Here is an 18,349-nt window from a genome sequence, read left to right as displayed (position 1 = left end):
CTAGAGGCCGCTTCTGGGCCGGCCCCTCCGCAGCTCCTCCTCCGGGGCGGCGCGGACGGGCTCGGCCCGAGCCCGGGCCCCGTAGCCTGTCTCCGGTGCGCAGCCATGGCGAGCCTCCTGCCTCGGCGGGCCCCCGCCACCGCCGCTGCCCGCCGTCTCCTCCTCCTCCCCCCGCCACCCCCGGGCGCGGCGGCGGCGCGGCGCGGCAACAGGGTGCTCCCCGCCGCCCTGGTGCGCCGGGCCGGCCTGGTGGGCGGCCGCTGGGTGGAGACGCCCGCCGCTTTCCCCGTGTGGGACCCGGCCAGCGGCGAGGAGCTGGGCCGGGTGGCGGACTGCGGGGCGGCCGAGGCGCGGGCGGCCGTGCGGGCTGCCCACGAGGCCGGCGCCTCCTGGGGCCGCCTCCCCGCCAAGGTGAGGGGCCGCGGAAGATGGCGGCGGGGGAGCCCCGGGCGGAGCGCAGCTCCCGGCGCCGCCGGGGGCGGGAGGCGGCCGGGGCGGGGAGGGCCGGCCGGGGCTGTCAGTCCGTCCGTCCCCCGGCGGGCTGCGGGTCCGCCCCGGGGGTCTCCGGGGTCGTGGTTTGGCTTCCCCCGCGGAGAAGGTGGTCCCGAGCGGCGGCCACGGCTGCCTTCTCTCTCCCCAGGAGAGGAGCGCGGGCCTCCGCAGGTGGTACGAGCTGATGGTGGAGAACAAGGACGAGCTGGCCAGGATCATCACGGCCGAGAACGTGAGTACGGCGTGGGGGAGGCCGCCCCTCAGCGCGGGGTCTGGCCCCGGCCGGAACGGGGTGAACTCTGTCCGTCATCGTCACCGTGACCATGTTCATCAATGAAAGAGTGAATAATAAAAATTCAGCCTTTTTAGAAGTGTAACATTGAAATAAACTAACACTGACAGCCCTCAAAACACCCTGTATGCATTCCACCACTTTGCCACCATATCTTTTTTCCCATTACTTACAAAACAATGCTTAGCGGATGCATTTACATCACCCTATTAGGTCAATGGGTAATGTTTCAAACTTTGCTTTTTCTGGCATATATACAATGCATCATCTTGATGTCAATAGTACCTAACAATCCAGCGGAAATCGGACCTGCATTGTGCTTCATGGTGTGCAAAAGCACACATCAACCTAAACCCTGGTCTTCACAGCAAAAATGTTTGTGTCTTACCAGTTGCGTTGACTCAGAAAAAATTGCAGTACTCTTAAGCAAGTCTCCCAAGTTGGATTCACTCAGTGTACATTGGTTTGCATCACAGAGCAGTCTGGGAGCTCACAGTCTGGGACCCTTTTGGATAAAACCATGCTAGAAGATACTCTGGCAGCTCCTCTGTGGTGCCCCAATGGTCATCCAGTCCACAGGATCAGACCTGGAGGTAATCCAAAGTAATACTCCCCAAAACAAAAGTCCCTAGCATAAACCTGTAACTAACTGTTTCACCATGATTTGCATCTTCTTCAGAATAATAGCAGCAAACTGCAGAGTTTGTAAATAAACACATGCTATATTTCCTATTCCAGCTCCTTGTCGTGGGCAGGTCTGAATCCAGGCACAACATACAAAATGTTGACTATACAATGATGGTATATGGAGGCCACAAAACTATTGCTGCTGTAATCATATAATCATTTTTGGAGACTGCAGTGTACATCATAGGGGATTATAAAGTACTCTGAAAAGAACAGAAACTCCAAAATAACTTGAATTTGTTTTTATCACTCCAGTCTGCGGCTTACAGTGTATCTTCAATCTGATTTAATCAAAGGGGAAGCCTCTGAAAGAAGCACAGGGTGAAATCCTATATTCTGCCTCATTTCTGGAGTGGTTTGCGGAGGAAGCTCGTCGGGTTTATGGTGATGTCATTCCAGCGTCTGCAAAAGACAGAAGAATCCTAGTGCTGAAGCAGCCAGTAGGAGTGGCAGCCATTATAACCCCAGTAAGCATAGCTGAATTTTTCAAATCATACAAAAGTTTTCAGCCCAGCCCACAGCACGGGGCCTTATGGCTCTTCCTGCCCAGGAGATACACAGTAAAGTTTAGTTCCTACCTCGTACTCACTTCTTCCTGGATTGGCAGTGCTTCTTTGTAATGTTCACTTAGGACAAACCACATCATGCAGGTCTGTTTAGGTTATCGCATAACTACAGAAAATGTCAGCTATTTCTGCAAAAACAGGAGGCAAAATTTTCACAAGTTTGATTGTGTTTTTCTCTCTTATCCTAGTGGAATTTCCCCAGTGCTATGATTACCCGGAAGGTTGGTGCAGCTCTGGCAGCTGGCTGTACGGTGGTAGTGAAACCTGCAGAGGACACACCGTTATCAGCACTAGCTCTTGGGGAGGTGAGCTTTCATGCCAAGCTTTACCTTAGCAGTGGACTGAAGCTGTAAATGGGGAGTCACGAGGGCTTCGAAGATAACTTTGGCCAAGTTCATACATGAAGGAAAGATAAGTTGGCTGAATTGATCCAGAGGTTGTAGTTTCATAAGAATCTTTGAAAGACGTCTCTAATATGGTCTAGAGCCTCAAAGAAGACCTGGCCATCTTGACACAGTGGCATCTGCTACTAGTTGCACTGTACAGCTTCAGCTTCCATTGACTTACAAACTGGTTTCTTCAAAACAATAAACATTAAGTGACTATTCCTCATACAAAATGCACTGATAATGCAAATTCTTCTGTTGCAGCTTGCAAACCAGGCTGGAATTCCAGCAGGAGTGTATAATGTTGTTCCTTGTTCCAGACAACAGACACCAGCTGTTGGGGAAGTTCTGTGCACTGATCCATTGGTAGCCAAAATATCTTTTACTGGCTCCACAGCAACAGGAAAGGTACGTAAGTGCACAGAATATCCTTGAAAATTATTACTGTGGTTATACTGGAAAGGTGGGGGGAAAGTGTGTGCCTTTATACAGAACCTTCATTTCTGGCTGCTGTACACAGATTGTCCAAATAACTGTTTACGTCTTGAGATACTGTTTACTTTAATATCAGTACTTTATGGATAATTGCCCTTTATTACATTATAATGTGAACAGTTCTGTACAGGATGTTCTTTTTTCATATCATAGGGTGATATGATAGCCTTGAGAAAAGGAGGCTTAGAGGGGGTCTCATCACCGTGTACCGGTACTTAAGGGGTAGCTACAAAGAAGATGGAGACTCCCTTTTTACAAGGAGTCCCATGGAGAGGACAAGGGGGAACGGACACAAGTTGCTCTTGGGGAGATTCCGATTGGACATGAGAGGGAGATTTTTCACACTGAGGACAGTCACCCATTGGAATAATCTCCCCAGGGAAGTGGTTGACTCGACCACGTTGGACACTTTCAAGAGTTGTCTGGACAGGGTGCTGGGCCATCTTGTCTAGACTGTGCTCTTCCTAGAAAGGTTGGACTAGATGATCCCTGAGGTCCCTTCCAACCTGGGATTCTGTGATGATATATTAATAAGGACACTGAAATTCAGTTTCAAAGGACTGTTCAGGAATGGCTTCTGCAGTTGAGAGAAAGTGTTAGAGAAGTGAGGCCCTTGCACCTCTCCTATCAACCTTAGTCAACAAGCAATCTTACTTGTCACCTTCTCTAATGAAATCAATAAAACTGCAGAGCATGGCTGGAAGATGGCAGAATTCTATGGGATGGCCATATGCAGAATTGAAGAAAAAGTCTGATATCAAGGCAAACCTTAATCCCAAATTCTGTCAGATCTTCGAAAAAATTTATAATAGTCAAGATTTTTATTACCAAAAAAGAACAAGCAAACAAGAGTGACAATATTAGTATATAACAGCCTGACCTGAACTGAAGTGGATGAAAATGCTTCTCTTCATTATTAGCCATAATTTCATCTTTAAAGGTTTTAAAGATTAAGGAAATTAGTCCTTGTTTTTGTCATAGGAGAAAACAGATGGTCTAGCATCAAAGAGAAGATGCAATTAGTTCCCTGCCAGAGTTAGTTTTTCACTGCGTTCCATCTGTGGTTCCATAGTTCACATCTGGTAGAGGTACAAATTTCTGTGTCTCCTCTGTTGCCTACAGATATTGCTGAAACATGCAGCTGGCACTGTGAAGCGAGTTTCCATGGAGCTTGGAGGACACGCTCCTTTTATAGTTTTTGACAGCGCCAATGTGGACCGTGCTGTTGCAGGTGCCCTTGCTTCCAAGTATAGAAACTCAGGGCAGGTAAGAGCAACCCTTTTGTCCTTGTTTCTGGAAAGTGAAGAGCTGTGTAGTTTAAACTGTAAATAAGCTATTTTATGTAAAAGGAAAGTACAGAACACTTAATTGTGAAGAGAAAGATGCTGGAGTCACACGTGGCTGTGGGTACCCAAGCCCGTTAGCAGCATGTCTGAATAACAACACTGTCAAATCCCATATACTTTCACAACATTCATGGCAGTCAATAATAACACTGAGAAGAAAGATGTTCACTAGGACCCCTCGCAAGAGTGTGAGAAGCGATAAGGGATTTTGTCATGTGCTTTGTTAGCATTTAAATTTATTGGAGAACTAGAGCTGTGAAGACACCATCCTGCCTCAGTTCTCAGGACTGTATTTTATAACGTGCCTAGTCAGTTCTTAAAATAATGGCTTCAAGTCTCATGATAAATGTTTCTGTCTGTAAGATTGTGTGTTCAATTCAGGTCTTTTTTTTTTTTTGTGTTCTGAAAGCATCCAGCAGGAGTTAGATCATGGCTAGATATTTCCACAAGGAGGAGCTTAGAAAGAAAGTGATAGACAGGATTGAAGCATACATTGCTTCGAATGTCTTTTACTTAAGAGTCAAAACATTTTTAAGAGCATCACTTTCCAGCACAGTCACCTGAGCAGGGCTGTGTGGAGACTGTTACGGCCTTAGGAGTATTGCCTCTACGTGTGAACATGAAGTGGATGAACTTTGGAGAAGCAGAAAGTTTTCGGTGGGATTGGGAGGTCATTTGGTTGGGAAAATGTTGACTGAGTAACACAACAAAAAAACGTAAGACTAATCTTGGGAAGAAGGAAAGGAAACAAAATAGAATGGAACATGGACAAGGACCACTGAGTGGTCAGGCAGAGTTGGGACAAGATCTAACATAGAAGACACGTCTGCTGCTGCATAAAAGGATAAAATAGCTGTTCCTTTGGAGAGACTGTAACAACTGAAATAGGACACATTGCTCCTGTAAAAAAAGTGCCTTCAGTAGCACAAATAACTCGGCCACTGAAAGCACTTAAAAGCAAATTCCAGCAAGAAAGCGAACTCAAATTCAATTATTAATTGGATGGAGTTAGAAGAAAAGACCCCACACGTCCAGGTGTGATCTGAGGTTCTGCTGCTCAGTCCAGCATGCCGCGGTCTAATTAGAAGGTACTTCTTGCAGGTTCTGGACCTTGGTTGATCCATATATCAGAGCCCACAGAACTCACAAAACCTTTTCCCAGCGTAAGTGACTTAAATTTAGCAGTGTGACATATTTCACACACATACCGGCAGCTTGTGGAAGTTGTATTTCTAAAGTGAGAGGGGTGATGAAAGAAATGGCAAAGCTAGGTAGCAGTTTCGGATGATGGAGAAGAGGCAGAGGACAGATCACTGGAGTAACATGAGACTGCGGGACGACGGCCAGAATGAATTAATGGATAGATTAAATACAGTATAAACTACCGTTTTGTTTGTTTTTTTCCTTTTCATATTTGTTTTCAGACCTGTGTTTGCACAAACCGTTTCCTCGTGCAAAAGGGAATCCATGACAGATTTGTGGAAAAGTTTGCTAAAGCTATAGAGAGAGAACTACATGTCGGAAGTGGATTTGATGCAAAAACTACCCAAGGGCCGCTAATTAATGAGAAAGCAGTGGAGAAGGTATAAAGAAAAGATCTAACTTTTGAAATCCTAATTTCCTTTTTATGATCCATAAAGTAACTTTAGATTTGTATTTCGCTTTTTTCATGCTTGTTTTGTTATAATGTATTTGCAGCGTGGCTGGAAGTGTGGTCTATCCTGCACGTGCATGTAAACGTACAGACGAACAGATGTGGCCAGTTAATGTATCATTCCCTCCTTTCCATTAAGGGAAAACAAGATTCCTCCTTTAGGAGAAACTGATTCCTCCTGATTACTTCCTAGCTGTTTTTGAGAACATTTACTGAAATTGGATATGCTGTGAGAGTTGTGTGGTGATCCTGCGATTCTGAAGCACTGTGAATGACAACTGATTTGAAGAATAGTGCCTCTGTTTGGCAAAAGCTAAGCAGAATAATACACTGAGGTTAAAAATACCAGAGGCCTGGATGTTGTAATCACTTTAAAAAGGTTTCATGGTTTGGGTCTTCTGTTTTGAGTGACTCGTGACTCCAAGAAATTTTTTTTTTTTAAATTGCAGTAAGTCACATTTTCTATAATATTTCACCTTTCCTAAGGTTAAAGATTATCAAATTATGTGGTTCATACTTTCAAAGATACTATGGCTCAGTTATATGCAGGCTTGGTTTGAATCCCTTAATACTTGAATGCTGCCAGTTTCTTTCTGTTTATAAAGTAATAGAATATGAAGATATTCAGAGTTATTTGGGAGACAAAGGATTTCTTTCCTTCGTGCCTTCCCTTTGTGCATCACAGAAAGGGTGTGTGTGTATCATATACAATAAGCAAGCACTGTATATAGTCACTTTACTGCCTTCCTGAAATATCAAAGGACAGTATTCTAGGTGGAGACTGCTACTTTAGTTTTCTCGTTACTTTCTTCTTGTCTTTGGATGAATTGTAGATGTGCGGTGGGGGAAATGTTTTTGCCAGTACCATCTTGAAAGTTGTCTGTTTCTCTTTAAATGACAGTCATGTACTTCTGATTTCTTAGTGCTCGATCACCGATATCAGGTGTACTTCTCAGTCCTGCAAAGACTTTTTCTCATGTTAGATGTAATCTTTTCATTTCAACAGAAGAGCTGCATCGTCAGTATCGGTGAGAGTGGGGCCGTACTCATAATCTATCCCTCTGAAATAAGAGACATTTTAAATAATATTGCAAATGGTCTTCTGCAAAGTATAAACCTCTCTTCAAAATCTTCTGTTTAGTAGTGGAGAGTATTATTTCTTCAGTGGAAAATATACTATTGTTCATTCCTAAATGCTGACTTTGAGATTTTGTTTTGCATACCTCAGGTAGAGAGACACATTAACGATGCAGTTTCTCAAGGAGCATCTATTGTGACTGGAGGGAGACGACACAGCTTGGGGAAGAATTTCTTTGAGCCAACATTACTTAGTAATGTTACAACAAAAATGCTTTGCACCCAAGAGGAGACTTTTGGCCCTTTAGCACCTGTTATCAAGTAAGATTATTCATTTTCCAGATTAAAAACAGCAGTTAAAACAACAATGAAAGATTATTTTGAATAAATAAGATGAGAATGACAGTTTGCCAAAAGGTACTTTTGTATGATCACAAAAGTCTTGTAATAAGTCTGGGGTACACATTTGAAAACTTGCTTTGGATATGTGGTCCATTTGTCTCTCTGTCAATCCGTTTTAGCATTTCTGCAACTTTTTAAAGAATTTTTTTTCCTTTAAATTGTATCAGTAGTTAAGCAAGGGTAGATAGCAGCAAAACCATCATCTTCATCATTTGAGGTATGAAGTAGGAGGCAAGACTTTGCATTTTGTCATGTAATTTGTTAGTCCTAAGTTTTTCTGACAATAGAGGACTTAGCTCTTTTTTCTCCTTAAAACCTTCCCTGCCTCTGTCCAGAGCAACTGGATGTGACGGAAGAGCATACTGTTATCTCCCATAGTCAAGAGTGCTTGTGCAGTTTAGGAAATGGTGGGCTAACCCATGTGAAGTAAATGTTTTAACTGCCAGTATCTAGGGAGGATAAAAGCAATCTTACCTACTTAACTGCAGTTTAAATTAAGAGAAGTGGTAGAAACTCCTCCATTGATTCAAAGTGAAAATTAAATTAGATGTTGAAAAAACACATCTTGACTTTTTTATTTCTGATAAGGCTGCTTCTTGTCACTGAGTCAGCAAGACGGTAGATGAACTGCAGACCTCATCTGTATTTTTTCTTTTTATATTGGCAGATTTGAGACTGAAGCAGAAGCTATTGCTATAGCAAACGCAGCTGATGTGGGTTTAGCAGGTATGCCTCTCTGTCAGATAAATTTATTTCTGTGGTATTATGAGCTTTACCGCTATGGGGTGATGATTTTTTATGTCGGTAAGTCCCTTTTTCACAGTCTTCTGCCATTGTTCTTCCTGATTTTAATTTTCATTCCTGTGTCTCTGTGTCTGCACGGCAGGATATTTCTATTCCCAAGATCCGGCTCAGATCTGGAGAGTTGCAGAACAGCTGGAAGTTGGCATGGTTGGTGTTAATGAAGGCATAGTCTCCTCAGTGGAGAGTCCTTTTGGTGGGGTGAAACAGTCTGGCTTAGGGCGAGAAGGTTCAAAATACGGCATTGATGAATACTTAGAAATAAAATATGTCTGCTTTGGAGGCTTATAAAAATCTTCAGAAAGCACAATCCCCACAGCTTGGAGAAGAGTGCTGTAGTTTTAATAAACTTCTTGAACCAGAAATAAGTATGAATGCAACTTCTACCGTCTTTAAAACTAAGCAACCCTGTTCTGTATGTGTAGAATTTACAGTATTCTGTGCTGCCATATGTTTTTACAGGTTCTTTATACATTCAGTTTTTCAGTAATGTGATACCATGTCCATCATTTTTTGTAACAAGTAGGGAAGAATGCACATTTATTATTCTTGGATTACCCCTGTGTAACTGGGAGGACTTGGAGTCTCGTGCATAATGAAGAGAGACCATAACCTACAGCAAGGGGAAACTAGACCACCATTTTCTGCTGCCTCTAATGTTTCAGTGTGGATGTGGGAGGCTTTGGGGACAGCAGTCTCCTTTTAGAATTTTGTGTAAATACCCACATTTTCTAATGTGGTTATGTGACCTTCTTTTAGAAGCAGGCGTGTCTTCTTTTTTTTGTAATTGTGGGAAAATCTGATGCTTATGAAAGGTGAGGAGTTGCTTCTAACTACAGCTCGGCGTCCATGCAGGCAAACGGACAGCTTTTTCAATGCATGTTAATGTTGGCTGCACAGCTGCCACCTGTTCAGCTTTGAGCCTCTGAGCAAAGAGCTGTAATTTGTGCCTAACAGCTTATATGCCTGGGATCAAATATGGCCCTTGTTTGATGTCCGTGAGCCCTAGCAGTCCTGGGAACAGCACAGCCCACGACAAGGAGCTGCTGGCTTAGTGAGCAGCAGGAGGAAGATGGGATGCTTACCTGCAGGAGTAACTTGCAGAATTGTAAGGGGACATTGTAAGAGCCGAGTGAAAGCAGCACAATATAGATAAACTCCCTTCCATTAAAGAACATGACTATCCTTGGGTAGAAGTACAGTCGCTGATGCAAAAGTTGCTCAGTGTCTAAAGGAACATTACTCACCACCGCCAAAGAACATGAGTAGATAGATGGTTCCATTCCCGTGGGCTTTGTGCCTTGAATTGGACTTGTGGTTACACAGGTGAATATCCATTAGGGAGGAAGGTTTACAAACCTTTGCACTTGACTAACCTGTGACCTAATAAAGATGTAAATAGAAGTGATTAGAGGTGAGACGTCAACACATCACCTCACTATTTTGTCATCTTCAAAAGATGATGTAAAACTTCCTTAATACAAATAAACAATGCTGTTTAAACGTTATTTTAATGGCAGTCAAAAAAAGCACTTTAAAAAATGTGCAATGTTAATTTGGCAAATAAATTAGCACCACAGAGGCTAAGGGGAATAAGTTTTGTTTCCTTTGTTGGTTAACTTTATTTGGTGGGGCTTTACTCATTAACTATTAAATAAAAGAAGGCAACAGAGCTCTTCTTCCTATACACTAATGAATGTACTCTTTGAAATGGGATATTTTATCCAACCACGCGAAGAGGTACCAGGCAACACAAGACTTGGGAGGGGGCACAGGGGGACACAGGGCAAGTCAGAACTGAGTTTCACAGTTTTGTGTTTTTTTGAAGAGCACATAAGGTAGCATTGACTGCTACTTATTATTTCTAAGTATTTTTTAATGGTTGTATTTGTGTAACACTTGAGACCAGTTGGGTCTGGAGCACGTTATTCTGGCAGCAGAGCGTGTGCACATCAGGCCAACCAAAGGGCAGTTAAAGTCTGCGTAACTGCCCTGCCAGTAATTTCCATTGCACCAGAAACGCACATTTAAGATAGTGAGGACTTAACACTGCTATCAGTTGCAACATGTGTGCTTGTTGTCAAGAACAAAAAAAGGATGGCCTATTTCTACAGTAGTTGCAAGAAACTTTCTTGTCGCCAACGTGTCAGCTTGCGCTATTGAGCGCACAGGGTGCCTCAGTTGGGGGAATACAGTGCTGTGGAAGAGGAAGCTGTTTGCCAGCCTTGGCTGCTGATACGTGCTTATTTCTTATTGGAAAGAGTAACTAGGCAGGAGAAGGTTGTAACTTGGTGCTTGGGTACCACAACACAGTGATGCAGGCACACTTACAGGTATTGTACACGGGTAGAGTACCTGCCACTGAAATTGCACAGACTTCAAATGTACCTGCCTGAGTACTGCAGTATGAAGTCAGAATTGCAGTTCTCATTTACTGCTGTATAACAGTGCAGTCTTGAATGTGGGTGTACTGCCTGGGACCGTGCAGCTGGAGCATAAATTCTTTAATCCACTGCTCCATTCGTTGCAAAGTTATTAATCCGATACATTGGTGCATTAAAAATCTTTGTCTTTCCTGAGAATAGCACTTAAAATTCATGAGTAAATGTTTACTTTTTTTCTAGCAAATAATACCTTTTGCTATGCCTGATAACAAGCACAAACCATAATTAAAGATAAGGTATGTAATAAACTTTAAAAATACCTTTGTCTAGATTGGATTGTGGTTGGATTCCAGCATAGTGTCCTTGTGTCAGTATGGTCTACATCAGTTAAGCACAGAATAACCTTAAAGTTGTCTTCATAGCAAAAGCTGTGATTCTTCAACAAAAAAATATACTTGAATCCTCACACCTCAGTTATATTGATTACACTTGTGATAGTTTAGCAATTTCTGGATATTAAAACTGTGATGGAAAAATGTTTTCAGTAAATAAATAACTTCTGTGAAAGCACTGGATGTTGTGGTTTATTACCTTACTCAATGTTGAACTGACAGAGAACAGCCACATTCAGTCTCTCAGATTTGCACAAATTTTGTGTTCTGCCAGCTTTAGCACTAGAAAAAAAAGACACTTCACATCCACATGTTCACAAGGTGTAGGATTTTGGTCACCCCAATTACAGTCCCTTGAATCTAAAACAGTTGAGGCTCCTTTGACATACTAATACACCATCAGTCATTTTGTGTGCAATTTCTTACTCCATTTAAGGAGATCTAAAATAGATTTTTGGAAGCTTTTTAATTTCCATTTAGTTAATACCATTTTGAAGCCTCAGAAACTGTCCTCTAATTTCCAACCTGACTTAGTCATGGCCAACTTCCATTTTATTTTCTTATGTTACCCTTTGAACAGCTGTTGTTTGACCCCTGGTGCCTGTTCTCTTTGTGTAATAAACTTAAGAAATTATGTTTACCTGTTTTACTAGCTATTAGCATTTTTAGCTTAAATAGGCAGAAATTATCTCCAACCACAGTGCACAAGCTTTTGGTGAAGTTTTTTTGTGGCAAGTCACTCTGTCACTCTACATAACGCTTGCCCATTGGTATGCTAGGCTGGCAGTTACCTTGGGTGCTCAGAGTAAGTGAAGGAGGCTCTTGATGCTGTTAACACTGATCCAACACCAGTGAAGACAGACAATCAGTCTTACTGAGAAGTATGTCAAGCCTGACCAATATCTAGTATTTAGTAGTGTTTACCGTAGCTGGAAGACAGCACTTTGTTACCTCTTGTCACCAAGATCAAGGAAACATTTCAGCAGGCTAGTGTTCTGCAGCCTATCCGCTTCCCAGAGACCGGTGTTTTTAGACACATTTTAGGCTTTTGTGATTAATTATGCTTTCCTGATTAAGTCACAGAACACAAACTGCAGTTTAAATGGTTTGCACAGAGTAAAATAGTTGTTACTGTTCTAAATTGATCAGACAGATGTTGGTCTGTAAGTAAAAGAAGTTCCATACTTCGACTTGGCATTGAGTATCTGTCTCATAAGTGTAACTGGCTGTCATGCCATTTGTCCTAGCCCTATTGCTTATGGAAGAGTTGAGGTATCTTAAAGGAGAAGGTTGAAGTATGGCGTTCAGAAGCACTAAGTTATATTTTAGCATGTGTTTGAAGTGTTCTCAGTGTCAAAACTCTGTGCCTAGGACCTTCCAAGACACAAGAAGGTGGTGGTTTATTCACTTTAGCAGTGAATGCTGAAGCTACTCAGCACAACTGGCTTAAGCTGCTCAGGAATCACTACTATTTACCTTCTGTTGCACAAGTCTAGAGGCTTGCATCAGCCTACTCAAAGGGGAGGCGGGAGGCTACTGCCGTTACCAAAACATACAGTACTGTAACAAACAGGCAGATTCCATTCTTCAATAAAGACACTATGCATCTCATGGGCTCATTCAGCAGCCAGTATTCCCTTGTCGGAGTCAAGTACCAATCTAAGAGGTACCATGTAGACTGTGGCACCATGTACACCATGTATCCAAATACACTTAAAGTTGCTTTTATGGTGTATGTTTTTTTCCTTACAGAAAGACACTTGTATCTCATAGTACCTTTTATAATGATTTAGCACAAAACTTCACACACACTGATGCATGGATTTTTCTTTTCCAGTTCAGAAACAGGCAGCATAATCTACCCCTAGGTGACACTGCACACTAGCATCTCTGATTTCTGCAAAGCAACCATTGCACTTACAGAGACTCAAGTACTGGATTTGCGCTAGAATAAGCCACAAGACTTGTGAAATCACCACACTTGGCGTGACAGCTGGCGAGTATTTACACACACCCAATTAAACCAAGTAAGGACAAGCACCACATGAAAACCTTACTGTGAACTGCAGTAATTTTTTTCTCTGCTCTCTGACGTACTGAATTACATTATTTCTGTGAAAAAATATACTGTTTTGTTTTTGTCAGTAGGAAGGGAAGGATCAGATATTGCACTACTTTTATGTCTGAGTACAGACATAAGCCATAGTATGCAACGTAACACTCAGGTCAGGCTAACAGAGGTGAGTCCAATACAGAATACCATGTCTAAAACAGCACCTGACAAGTTCCTAGAAGGAAAGACAAAACTTTATTAGTAGTTACATAAATGTAGTAATTTCAGATCAGAAATGGTTCCAGTTACAATACATTATAATTTCCAATAAATATCATTTTCTAGAAACAGATTCCTAATACAAATTCTGTAACAGCTCACCCATCCACCCACAGGGAGAAGCGGTTCCATGCAGAGACAAAGTACTGATGTGTGGCTCATCTGTACTTGATTTGTAGCCTGTGCAATGATTTGGTTTTTCTCCCTCCTTTTTAAAACTCTATTTCTAAGCTTTAAGGCTCCCTCCCTTGCCTTGGGGAGTTCAGGACCTAAAAGGTATGTGAAATGGGTTCTCCTTTGCTGCAGAAATATGGGATTAGTATTCTCATTAGGGATTAATGATAAGCAATAGCTGATGTTAAGAAAATCCAATTCACCTCTATCCCATTTCCCGTCGCCTGGAGGAATGTTTACCTCTCTCTAAAACCTCACATAAATGGCTCAGAAGACTAAAGTATGTGTCATTTTCTTACCACCACCCCAAAGCTCCAGCTGACTACAGCCCATTATCAGTATATTGAGGGACAAAACTAATTTCACTTGAGGCTTAAAACAGGAATTTGCCTATGAACTCAATCATTTCAAGAACACCAGGACCGTCTAAGGAAAGTTTAAATTCAGCATAGAAAACACACGCATGCCCTCATTCCCTCTGTTAAGTTCACACACCGTTAAGTTCCTTGCATGTGTTCATGCTTCTGTTTGCCCACAAGAGACCAAGACAGAAAAGGAAAATCAGCATCATAAGCAAACACAGCTGACAGCACAAAACAGACGCCTGAACAGTACCTGTATCTGATGCATCTGACAGAGGGAGACTGCTAAGACTGTTTACCTAAAAGGATGCAGTTGAACATGTATTCTTGCACATGAAACAAGAATAACCTTCTCCCCCTCCCCAAATAAAAAAATCCTCTGCAATTAGACCGTTCACATTTTGCTTGAATTTCTCAGCAATCTACTCAGCTAATATGAAAGGTTGAACCACAGGACAGAGAATCTGGATGTGCATCTCAGCAGATTTGCCAAGGCAAATTTTGTCTTGTACTGCAGTAGTGTTTTGGTTAAGAAAACTAAAAACACAAGCCGACGACCTGTTTGCAACACGGCAGTTTTGTGCTGCATATACACTGCACTGAGTACTGAAGTTGAGTATTGAACCTATTTAATGGCTCAGGCAGTAATGGTAAAGAAGTGGGTTTTTTTCAAAAAATATACTCCTCACTTAAAATGCAAAAGGCAGCAGTCCTTTTACATAGCTGGACAATCTCTGCTTGTGCATGCATCAGCATTTATAAATGTAAAACCAAAATGCAAATGAAAATCCGCTGCTTACATGAAGGCTATGAGGCACTGTAACTATCAGCACACTGTCTGTCTTCAAAGAGAGGTAGTATCTTATCAGTATCTTCTGACCCTTTCATTCCAGGTATGACCTGACATTCTGCAGGAAAGCAACAGTTCTACAAAAAAAAGTTATACTGAATCAAGATACAAGGCTTGCTCTAAGTCTCTCCTGAATTCCTGACAAAATCATGCTTGGCCAAGTGACACACGCATGTGATGTCACAAATTCACAGAGCCAGAAACTACTACTTTCAACTTCTGTGCAAGTTTCATAATAAGAGCAAGCCTGATCTTATGTAAGAGGGCTGACTTCTCTTTCCAATGAGGTGGAAGAATCAAACTAGTAGTATTAGAAGCAGCTCAAAAATTTAAACTACATTCAAAACATAACTAAAATACTGTTAGCAACAAAGATGTCAAAGCATCTCTAGAGAACAAAATTTAGTAAGCAATTTCGACTTGCTGGGGCCTTATGCAATAAGAGATTGGTCCAATGGTTCTTACTTGACGAAGTGAGAAATACTTAGCCAAATCATGCATACATTCTCATGGCAGATGAACTTACCATTGATCAAATATCTGAGCCCACAGCGTGTGTGGGAGGGGGAGTAGCCCTGGGAATTCTGCAGCATTGAGGAAATGAGGTTCATCATTCCTGTAGTTGTTTTACTAGAGAATCAGTCTTCACTTGTTTTGAAAAACAAGATGTCTGCATTTTAATTTCTTGACAGAACAACCTCCTAGGCTTCAGCACCAGCTTTAAAAAGGTAAAATAAACCCAAAACACACAAGTGACTGACTTCACAAAACTGAAGGATGCTGCTGACTGCACTGACACGTCCTGAAAGACACATTTATAGATAAAGGCACACTGGATACAGTATTTAGCAGAAGCATTAATGGCAGCCTGGCCACAAAGTTGTGGTTGCTTACGCAACGTGTTTTGGCTTTTTTTTTTTTTAAATGCATGTTTCAAAGAGCATAAGTCCTGCTACACCATTTTGGGAATTTGTGCAGAATGCCCAACATTTTGATTTAAAAAGTTTAAAAAAAAAATTTTGAGTTGGCCTTAACTTTCTTCAGGTATGCTTTAAAGTGAGCATTGTGTTATGATGTTCACACATCTGGAGCAGAAATTGAAAGACATCAAAAGCTGACCTTGCTTTTATTGACCAAGTTATTTAAAAATATATACATACACACAGACGCGCAAGAAGGGGGAGGGTGAGATAAAGTAGATTTGTTTCAATAAATAGCCTAAAACCCCTATACACATAGAATTAAAACTTGGCTTCTGAACAAAGCAAATCAAACCATTTGCCCTGCGTCTTGTTGGTGGGTATGGGGAAAACATGGAAAACACTTGGCATTAGCCCTTTTCAGCTCTTCACAGTCTCTCCTACCACTATGACTCCTGTGGCCACACTCAGCTCTCCAGAGAAATGCAGGGCTGGTCCCAGGATAAATGCTCCTCAGTGCAGCGTTAGTAGCCTTAGGGACTGTTGCTGGCTGCATTTGAGAATCAAAGGTATGAAACCATGCCACGTCGCTGCTACTTTTGACTGCTGATTCCTTCCAGCCTAGACAGTTCTTCCTACTTTTGCCCAACTCCATTAACAAGAGAAGCACAGAAGCTCCCAGAGGAATGTTTTCTCTGTCAGAACACACTATTCCTCCAGCTCAGCCCAAGATTCCAGCATGTCAGTACAGGACCCCCAAGAAAGGTTGACATCGTGGCCAGATGGTACCACTGACACAGATGACTCCACAAGTGAGGCTTACGTACAAAAGCCACATATTCAGCTGGGGATTTCAAGAACAGTATTGGGGGCGTGGCTTTGAAGCCTAACAAGCACGCTGTAAAGAAAATATCCAGATTCCAAACAAGAACATCAGAACTCCAACAAACCTACGCCTTCCAAACATCTAAAGGGATCTTTTTAGACCAACACATCCAGTCACTGAATAGCCACAGAGGAAAAAGTAAACCAAACTAAGTGTTCAAGCTAAAACCTTCCTTGGTATCAATTGCCATGACATTGAAGGTGGGGTTTGAAACTCCTGCTCCACATAGGGTGTTTTGCCACAAGCATTTCACTACACAAATGCCTGGCCCTTTCTTTAATTGAGCAGATGAAAACTCATCTCAGCTGAGGGTTCAGTCTTAGAAGGCCCAGAGCTCCTTAATAGTGCTCTCTAAGGAAAAAGTTGTTTGGGATTGTCCAAACACTTCTGAAGACACATTGCACTGAGTCCCTCCTGCCTTTCTGCTACTGTTCCCTGGCTGGATGTGGCAGACTCCAAAGAGCCAAAGCACCTTCATCATTACAGAAGCAACCTAAGGCTGGACTTCCCTGCAGGCACCATACTTTATGTAAAAACAGGGAACATTGCATCCCACAGGACACATATGTATCACGTTACTTTACGGCTGATTAAGTACAAATGCTAATTTTAAACTTCCTCTGAAAACAAAGACATTTCCATCTGATGAGCACTACCCCAGAAAAGGAAGTCACAAACCACAGTCAGAGATAAATACAATGCACTAAAAAGGCTCTCTCTTTGTGTTCCTAACCTAAACTCAAAACGAAGATGGAGCCTGTGGTCACATATTGCTCTTTACAGCTGTAAGGGAATTTATCCATATTGGCTTTTGCTGCTTTAGGCCAGCATCATAATCACACTGCTTCTCTGAGAGAGAGACAGGAGCACAGGACACGAATCTGTATGCATCTCAGTTACCATTGTTAGTAGTGTAACAGCCCTGGCTGGTTTTGTAGCAGTGATACAGGATAAAAGGGCTCCTGAAGTTCAGACAAATATTCAGCATGGAACATGCAAGAAATAAGATGTGCTTTTCCTCGTTCCTATAATGGTGACAACAGGAGTTAGGCGACCATCTAATCCTTCCACCTTCCTTCCCCTAACTGTGCTAGAAATGTACCCTTTCATCTGCAAATAGTTGATATTTTAGTAAGCTTTCGGTTGTGGAAAAACAGAGGTGGGCCAACGTGTTTCAGATGTGTCAGACCAGCGTGTTCTGCTCTTTTACCCTCATTCAGTTATCGGTCTTTGGAGCTGTAGTTGAAGGAAACTCCATTTCTGATGGATCCATTTATGAGGGGTTTAGGATTCTCTCTTTCAATCTTTTCTCTGCTGAAGATAGTGTCCTGATCACTGTCAAACTCTGACTCAGAGACCATCAGACTGGAGTTGTGTTCTGTACTTCTGTGTTTTATACCTGACAATAAAAAAGCAAAACAAGCTCATTAGAAAGGTTTAACTTGCTAGTAACAACTAACCAGCCTCTCCTCTGCCGCGATATGAAAGATAAGTGAAAACATTCTCTGCAATCCAGCATAACAACATGCACCACCGCCACCAATGTAAAAACTGGCCTAGGAGGTATCATATACAGTTGGGGCAGATACCCTTCTGACTTCACTGCAGGCCCATCAGGTTATGGCTCCAAAATGTGAATATATGCATTTGAAACAGTTAGATGATCTTAGTACATAGCTAATGTATTTTTAATAGCTTGAACCTGCAAATTAGTCTGTCCACTCTGATTAACACGAGTGGCAATGAAAGGTCACGGTTTCTAAAGAAATGTTATGTCTGTCTTTCTAGGACAGCAGCTTCTCAGGATGGTTTTATTTCTTTGCATTCCAATACTTCCCTTGCTAAAAACTG

The 18,349-nt window shown here is 42.1% G+C and overlaps 2 protein-coding genes across 11 annotated transcripts in view; one reads left to right on the top strand and one right to left on the bottom strand.

Moving 5' to 3' along the window:
• Nucleotides 1-37: 37 nt before the first annotated feature.
• On the top strand, nucleotides 38-11,152 carry ALDH5A1 (aldehyde dehydrogenase 5 family member A1). The gene is made up of 10 exons (XM_075083895.1): nucleotides 38-411; nucleotides 641-724; nucleotides 1,768-1,938; nucleotides 2,226-2,342; nucleotides 2,688-2,831; nucleotides 4,041-4,184; nucleotides 5,689-5,847; nucleotides 7,147-7,316; nucleotides 8,065-8,123; nucleotides 8,284-11,152. The coding sequence occupies exons 1-10, from the start codon at nucleotides 106-108 to the stop codon at nucleotides 8,487-8,489; spliced, it is 1,560 nt and encodes a 519-aa protein (XP_074939996.1). The 5' UTR covers nucleotides 38-105; the 3' UTR covers nucleotides 8,490-11,152.
• Nucleotides 11,153-13,263: 2,111 nt separating this feature from the next.
• KIAA0319 (KIAA0319 ortholog) overlaps nucleotides 13,264-18,349 on the bottom strand; it is a 61,640-nt gene continuing 56,554 nt past the window's right edge. For all 10 annotated transcript variants that reach the window (XM_075083878.1, XM_075083877.1, XM_075083879.1 and 7 more), the window contains one exon: nucleotides 13,264-17,897. In XM_075083878.1, coding sequence (XP_074939979.1) covers nucleotides 17,719-17,897 — 179 coding nt within the window. In that variant the 3' untranslated portion in view covers nucleotides 13,264-17,718. The remainder of the gene's footprint in view (nucleotides 17,898-18,349) is intronic.

Source organism: Phalacrocorax aristotelis, chromosome 2, assembly GCF_949628215.1.
Source record: "Phalacrocorax aristotelis chromosome 2, bGulAri2.1, whole genome shotgun sequence".
NCBI lineage: Eukaryota > Metazoa > Chordata > Aves > Suliformes > Phalacrocoracidae > Phalacrocorax > Phalacrocorax aristotelis.
Note: the sequence above shows the minus strand (reverse complement) of the source record. Positions and strands in the feature narration are given on the sequence as shown.

Excerpts from the sequence above, each read along its gene's own strand:
- ALDH5A1 (XM_075083895.1), top strand. The coding sequence starts at position 106 with ATGGCGAGCCTCCTGCCTCGGCGGGCCCCCGCCACCGCCGCTGCCCGC. Across the intron at positions 2,832-4,040 it reads GCTCCACAGCAACAGGAAAG|ATATTGCTGAAACATGCAGC; the intron begins GTACGTAAGTGC and ends TGTTGCCTACAG. Across the intron at positions 5,848-7,146 it reads ATGAGAAAGCAGTGGAGAAG|GTAGAGAGACACATTAACGA; the intron begins GTATAAAGAAAA and ends TGCATACCTCAG.